The sequence below is a fragment of the Penaeus chinensis genome, chromosome 6 (assembly GCF_019202785.1).
Source record: "Penaeus chinensis breed Huanghai No. 1 chromosome 6, ASM1920278v2, whole genome shotgun sequence".
Lineage (NCBI taxonomy): Eukaryota > Metazoa > Arthropoda > Malacostraca > Decapoda > Penaeidae > Penaeus > Penaeus chinensis.
The window spans coordinates 34768694-34776193 of record NC_061824.1 but is presented as its reverse complement, the minus strand read 5'-3'; the positions used below and the strand labels follow the sequence as shown (position 1 = coordinate 34776193).

The 7500-nt window shown below is 39.9% G+C and overlaps 1 protein-coding gene across 2 annotated transcripts in view; it reads left to right on the top strand.

Annotated features, from left to right (window-relative positions):
* Positions 1–7500, top strand: part of LOC125026555 (probable serine/threonine-protein kinase dyrk2) — an 8350-nt gene that overhangs the window by 217 nt on the left and 633 nt on the right. The window contains exons 1-7 of one of the 2 annotated variants that reach the window (XM_047615059.1): positions 1–536; positions 1147–1317; positions 1732–1984; positions 2473–2595; positions 2897–3007; positions 3196–3594; positions 4827–7500. The exon at positions 1–536 is cut by the window's left edge and continues 217 nt beyond it; the exon at positions 4827–7500 is cut by the window's right edge and continues 633 nt beyond it. In XM_047615059.1, coding sequence (XP_047471015.1) covers positions 1–536; positions 1147–1317; positions 1732–1984; positions 2473–2595; positions 2897–3007; positions 3196–3594; positions 4827–5011 — 1778 coding nt within the window. In that variant the 3' untranslated portion in view covers positions 5012–7500. The remainder of the gene's footprint in view (positions 537–1146; positions 1318–1731; positions 1985–2472; positions 2596–2896; positions 3008–3195; positions 3595–4826) is intronic. The other variant, XM_047615060.1, reaches the window with a different exon arrangement.

The following is a 7500-nucleotide window of genomic DNA, read 5'->3' as shown; positions in this document are numbered from 1 at the left end:
GGGAAGGTCGCTCCTCCACCACCACCACCAACGGCACTAAGAACGCCACCCCCAATGGCACGCGGGGCCCCCCGACCACAACCAGAGGCCCCCCCAACACCAGCAGAGGCACCACCAACGGCACTGCCAATGGCACCACCAATGGCACCAGTAGCAGCAGGAACAACAACAACGGCATGGTCAAGACGACCGCCTCGACGCCCACGAAGCCCACGCCGACGATCAGGACCACGAGCATCTCAGGGCCCCCGAGGACCACCCTGGGCTCCCGGACACACTCCACCCCGGGGCCGGCTCTCACCTCGAGGGCCAGCTCCCACGCCACAACCATCACCAAGACCAGCATCAGCAGCAGCAGCAGTAGCAGCAGCAGGAGCATCAGCAGCAGCCCTGGCAGCAAGGGAGCCACGCCGAGCAAGAGTGCCTCTGGGGGCCTGGAAGCGCAGCTGACCTACACCCCGCCGCACGTCCTCATCCGCTCCATCTCGTCCCTGTCGCAGCACTCGCTCAGGCCGGCCACGCCCGAGCTGGACCAGGTGCGTCAAGGGGCGGGGATGGCGCTGGGACCTTGGCAAACGTGTCTCTTGTGTGTCTCCTCCTCATCCTCAGAGTCCTCCCCCTTCTCTTCCTCATCCTCATAATCATCCTCCTTCTCTTCCTCATCCTCATAATCATCCTCCTTCTCTTCCTCATTCTCAGAGTCCTTCCCCTTCTCTTCCTCATCCTCATAATCATCCTTCTCTTCCTCATCCTCAGAGTCCTTCCTTCTCTTCCTCATCCTTGCAGTTCACCTCCTCATAATCCTCCTCATCTTCCTTTGAACTCATTACAAAATACATGTAGTCCATAATGTATTTTTAGATGTAATAATTTTATTATTTAGTTACAACTTTTGGTATCAGTAAATTTCCTGTAAATTGATTACACAAATTGAATTATTTTTTGCTGTAATATAACTCAACATGTTGTTGGTTAGGTACGTTAAATATGGAATTAAATGGTGATTTTAGTTGGATATCTGCAAGAATACAACTTTTAAAAACGAAAATAGAAATATTACAAAAATATAAAAAGATTTCCATCTCTGACAGACCTTTCTTAATAAAAGCATCAAAACATCTTCTAACACAAGACACAAAATTTCAGGAGGATGGCATAGTGTCAGTACCAGCACTGCGCAAGGGCGTTTTGCTGCAGGCACGTGACCGGCTCTTCTCAAGGTGGAAAGAGCGCTACTTTGTGCTTACAAGGGACTACTTGGCGTGCTTCCGGAGAGGATCGACCAAGTATTCAGAAATGGGATCGTTCATTTTCAAGGTGAGACCAGACATTGGATTAGGTTGTGTGTGATGTTGAATTGGTAGTAGTGGATTGGAATAATGTTTACACTTGTAAAAACCCTCTCTCTCTCTCTCTCTCTCTCTCTCTCTCTCTCTCTCTCTCTCTCTCTCTCTCTCTCTCTCTCTCTCTCTCTCTCTCTCTCTCTCTCTCTCTCTCTCTCTCTCTCTCTCTCTCTCTCTCTCTCTCTCTCTCTCTCCTCTCTCTCCCTCTCTCTCTCCTCTCTCTCTCCTCTCTCTCCCTCTCTCCCTCTCTCCCTCTCTCTCCCTCTCTCTCCCTCTCTCTCCCTCTCTCTCTCTCTCTCTCTTTCTCTCTCCCTCTCTCTCCCTCTCTCTCCCTCTCTCTTCTCTGTTGGTCACGAAACATACCCAAACCAAATCCATGTTTCCACAGGTCAACCTAGCCAGTGTAGAATGCGTAGAGTGGCAGGATCGGCGTGGTGGCCCTGCCCTGGCCCTGGCACTCCCTAGGGAAGGCCGTGTTCTCCTTAGGGCCAAGTCAGGGTTGGACCAGTGGTACAGGTTGCTCCTGGAGGCCACCAATGCCTCCCGACACCGCCGCAATGTCCTGCGTCGTGGCACCTCCACCACACACTTGAACAATACCACAAACAACAACTTGGACTTAACACCACCTGCAAAATCAAGTGAGTGATGGAACATGTCACAATATTAGTTTTCTTTATGTTTGTATTCATGTCATTAGGAATCACTACTAATGCAGTATAACTGTTTAACATTGTTAATAATGTGCTTTTTTTTTATATTGTAAATATAGTTTAAACTTTGAGGAGGATGAATTTTGTAGAGAAACTGTAGTTCAAGTGAAAGATTATGAATTGGAAAATAATTACCGTTTTCCATTAAGTTTTATCAAGAAATTGCTGTAGTAACAATAATTAATATATTACAAAGTTTTATTGAGATTAGTTGATGAAGACCTTGCTTTAGTGATTATACTTAAAATTGTCAGAAAACTGGAAATCTAGAGGGTAAGAATATATAGAAATCACACCCACGGTTAAAAGAAAGAAAATCAGATTTTTTTTTCTCTTTCTCTTTTTTCTCAACTTTGCAAAGATCAGGAAACAGCTATGAGTAAAGTCTCCTTACCCGATCTGTTCTCTTTACTTAGGTGGCATTCAGTACAGCCTCAGTGGATCGACACCCGAGATCACCCGCCTGTGTGATTCAGTGTGTGACGATTCCCCAGGTGGCACGAGCTCACGTCTCCTTACAAGGCACCATAGATTCTCTTGTAAGCCGTCATCTTTGTAGTTGTTGCCAGTGGGGTAGTTAGTGTAATAAAGTTAAGGAGATAAGCAAGGAAAAGAAGGAATTAATGTATGATAGGAAAAGATAGCTATGTGAATGAGGTATATATAGATTCAACATTGATATACAGTGTACAGACAGCAAAGCACATTCAGAGAATGAGAAAACTGTGGAATGTATTAGTATGTGGCAAGTAAATCTTTTGAATGATTGGAATCCAGTCTTAGAAGTCCATTCTGGTTCCTTCCAAAAGATGACTGTGTCTTCTGTTTCTTCCTGGACAGTGCTGGCTGATGCAGACCTGGGCTCTTGCGACACAGACATTGCAACTCCGCCATCTTCAGTCACTTCCTCCAACAAGTTCAGCACCTCGACCTCTGCCTCCAACACTTCAGGTTAGTCAGTTCTGCTTTATTTCATAAGAGAAGTAACTCTATTTGGTTATTTTTCCTTCATAAAGAAATTATAGAGATTTTTTTCTTTTCATTAGAAGTCTGATTTTATGTTAGATGTTACTTTTTATTTAACAATTATGGTATTTATTTTTGTTTCGCAAGCTCACAATGTCTCAACCATTTCACAGGATCAGGAGGTTCCTCATCCCTGGCCTCTTCCCCCTCTCTGCGCGGTTCATGTGCTTGGCCCCGACCATCATCCCCCCTGAGGCCTGTGGTAGGTGATGCCCCACGATCAAGACTCTCCTTGTATGAAGGAGCTCGGGAACTGCCCACCTCAGCCAAGATGCGGCATTCTGTTTGCCTAGAGCCCCGTGATGCCCAGGACATGGCAAGGAAGCAGAAGAACAGACACTCAATCTGTGTAGAGCCAAGGGATCTGGCCAGGACACGTGCCTCACTCTGCCTTGAGCCACGTAACCCCCTGTTGGACTTGATGGAGAGCGTTGAAGCTATTCCCACGCTCATCTCACATGAGGATAGTCGGCTGCCATCTTCTGCTAGAACTTCACCTTCGAAGAGTGAAGGTAAAATGGTCTTTAGTATTGGGGAATCTGCTAAGGAAAAGTTCAAATTTAATAATTGAAGGCTCAATCAAATCAAAGTTAAGAGGACTGTCAAGTAGTTAAGTATAGTTTCTAAAATCATGCTGCAAATCGTTCAATTAGTACATCTTTTTAAAAAAGTACTGTACCTTGAAAGGCCCCAGCAATTGATACCATGGTTGTAGTATCATCATTTTCTAAATAGTGTTTGGATAGTCCCCAAAGGTAACAGTATGTTAGACAAATATTTGTATTCATTTTTTTCTGTTGTCACCTGTTCCTGTTTGTTGCTGTAATTAACTCTCTCTTATTCAGGCTTTGTATATTTTCTGTCTTTTTCATTATATGGTCTAGTTGCTAATACAGGTAATTAGATATAATATATGAGATGATACAGAGGTATATAATTATTTTTGTGATTGTCAATGCAAATAGAAATTAACATAGTAAAACAATGGATGTGATTAAAGATAATTATGTTTCCTATGTGGGAGGGAGGTTAGAGGGTTGCAATAAGGAGGAAATAGGGAGGGGTGGTAACGGAAAGACGACCTGAAATTTATCTTGGTCATGTGATATCCAAGTGACATTGGTATGATAACATCTCTCTTTATGGAACAGAATTTATTAGTATCTTTCACTAAACTATAGGGATATCATTTTAAAAATCAGATGTAAGCTTTGAAAATCTGAAGTTGGAAAAAAGTTCCTGTTTTTTTTTTTCCCTGCCATTCTTTTAAAATACTTGGATTTTTTTATAGTTTTCTCTGCTTCATTTAAAGAGTGCTGTAATATGAAAACACCAATTATTTCTCATGGATGTTGCATTTTTGCAAGCAACTGTTTTACAGTTAGCTTTAATGTAAACCATGAAAATCACTACAGTATAGTTAGTCCATACTACAACTGTAGCAATAAAGTGCACTTTGGAAAGTCTCATACACAATAGAAAGAAGCTTACATAGACCATCTATGTATTGGTATAAATGCAGACCGTGGAGTTTTTCGTCCATTTCATTTTTGTAGACATGTTCCGTTTAGACACGCCTTTGTCTTTGTCGGGTCCCTCAAATCTCAACTTTTGAATCAATATCCCATTATTGTCATCCTAGAGGTCAAGGGAATCCTTTTAAAGTAGAAGTTCTGTAGGAGAGATTAACCAAAGCAGTAATCAACAGTATCTCACTTGCCTTCTTCATCCTTTTTCTTGCCAGGAGATAGAAGATCAACCACCGACGTCCCCCTCCTGGTCAGCGAAGTGGACACGAGTCCTTGCCCAAGCGGTGCCCCAGCCCGTCCACGTGCACACTCCACATCACTGACCCCCGAGCGCACCCTAGGCCCCCGCTCGCGCTCCAATCTAGGCTTCTTCCGACACTCAGGCCTCTTCAACCATTAATCTTTCCTTGGACTAGTGGTATTGGTATTTTGACTGCCGGTTTCCTTCCATCCTTCTTACTGATGCTGTTTGAAGGGGATATGTACATTTTTATATGCAAAAAAGATTGTAAGATGTGAAAATATATATATATAATAAAGAGCAGAATCTAGGCACCAGCATACACTACCTCCCAACTGTGCTCATGCAGTGTTGACCATCCATCTCTCCCTGTTGATGAGAGAAACAGTTTGACAAAGAATATGTGAATTGTGTAAGCATATAAAAGTGTTTTTCATGCACACTAGAAGTTGCAGAGTCAGTGTGACTTAATCTTGTATTCTGTTTTAGTATTGAGATTGAAGATTATATTGCTGTTATTTTACCCCATGTCCCCCTCAATGTCATTTGTGTTTTGTCTTTAGTTCACCGTCCTAGATTTTCTAAATATTTGTAAATAGTACATCTGATATCTCTCTTGTTCTTATTAATAAAACAGTGGATAATAATGATTAAAAAGAAAAGAGACAGGACACTTTTTTCAAACTATAGGGTCTGTCACATGACAAGGACAATGTTTACTAAACTGGAAGTAACAAGGCAAAAATGGTGTCCTGAAGAAGTCTTCACACAAAACACAACGTGAAGCAAATTATCTCCTTGGATAGAGACTTGGCTTAACCACATCTTAATTGTGCCAAATTGGGATGAAACATCAACACATCTCGACTCTCAGAAGTAGACGAAAATGTACAGTTGGATGTGAAAACAGTTTGATCTGGTATTCCTTAAAAAAAAAAAAAAAAAAAAAAAAAAAAAAAGAACGGAACAACATAGGTATTTATGTTAGATTTTTGCTCAATGCAGCAAGCAATCATTGATTACTCTTTTGCATCTATGCTTTTTTTTTTTCCTCCCCATTTTCCTTTCCTTTTTTTTTTTTTTTTTTCGGTGATGTTCTTGTGAATGGCCAGATAAATATACCATGTATAAACATTGTCCACTGTGGTTTGTCATTGTTGGATGACAGATGGATACAGTTCTTGTTTATATGATGACTTTGTATGGGTGAATGTACATTTTGTAATTTTTAATTGTGTAAGTTAATAGTTAGTGGATTCTGTACAGTACATATTTTTTATTTCCAAAGTGAATATACCTTGACCAGTGAAAGTCTGTTGTATAGAATGTACAAGTATTCCCAATTGAAAAGAAACTAGTCATTTTAGGGTTTGGATACAGGAACAAAGATTGATACACATATAAACAGAAAATGAAAAAAACTAATTTTCCGTTATTTATTGAAACACGCATGTGTATATATTTTTTTTTCTCTCTTTCTTTCTTTTCTTTTCTTTTCAGCCTGTTCCAGTATTCATGTGTTCTCACACACATTTCTGTATCAAGGTTTTTCTTCTAATGATTTGGAACTTTTTTCTCATATTGATATCATAATTATTTGTGCTATTACCATCATCATAAACATCACTGGCACTGTGCTAATTATTGTTATGGTAATATTTTTATATACAATTCCTCTTATTATTGATGATTTTATTAGTATTTTATTTTTATTTAATTATTTTTTTGTATCATCATCATTATCATTATTATTGTTATTGTCATCATCATCTTCATTTTCAATATTATTTTTCTAGTTATTCTTTATATCCAATTTGAAATCTGTGGCTTTGGTACAGAATTCTGTGTGAGATGAAGTATGTACTTTGTGGAAAGAAACTCGTACATTTTTGGCCTTCGATTCTGTCAGTCAGGGTCACTTTTTTTTTTTTTTTTTTTTTTTTTTCTGTTTAATGTGCTATACATGTTTTGATACCGGAACAGAAAGAGATGAATATTATGTTATACATAATATCAATAGATGTCCAGTTATAGTATGGATTGTAGAACTCAGCTTCCTTTTTTCCCTTCCCATGTACCCAGTAAAAATAAGAAATAGAAAAAAAAAATGAGAGAAAGAAATGACTTATTTTGTCGTGAACTTGCAATGATAAATTGACAGGTTGAAAAATGAAAGATAAAGTAGCACTGAGTTGCATTCTGTCAAAAGACACAGAATGCTTGTTAAAGAGAAACAATTACCATGTAATTTTCAGGGAAATGAATGCAGGACTCCGAATAAGGACCGAACACTCACAGCTAAATACAATCACATTACACTGGGGTTCAACTTTTCTGCCGTCATGAAGTCCACTGTAAAACCAGCAGCTGGCATCAACCGCTTATGTCTGCGTAAGTGGTTATAGCATCCCCCGTAGGAACAGTAGGTTTGAAAGTTATTCGTGTTAGCTAGCTTAACATTTTTTTTTTTTTTTTTTCTTTTTTCTTATGAATGTCCCACTCCACATTACTGCCATTGAACTATAGCTCTGGTATATACTTTTATCTTTTCTTCTTGATTTTTTTTTTTATTTTACTTTTTTATTTGAATAAGATGTGACTTGTGAAATGTTGACTGTAGAGAGAGTGACGTGTATTGCAGCTGTGTA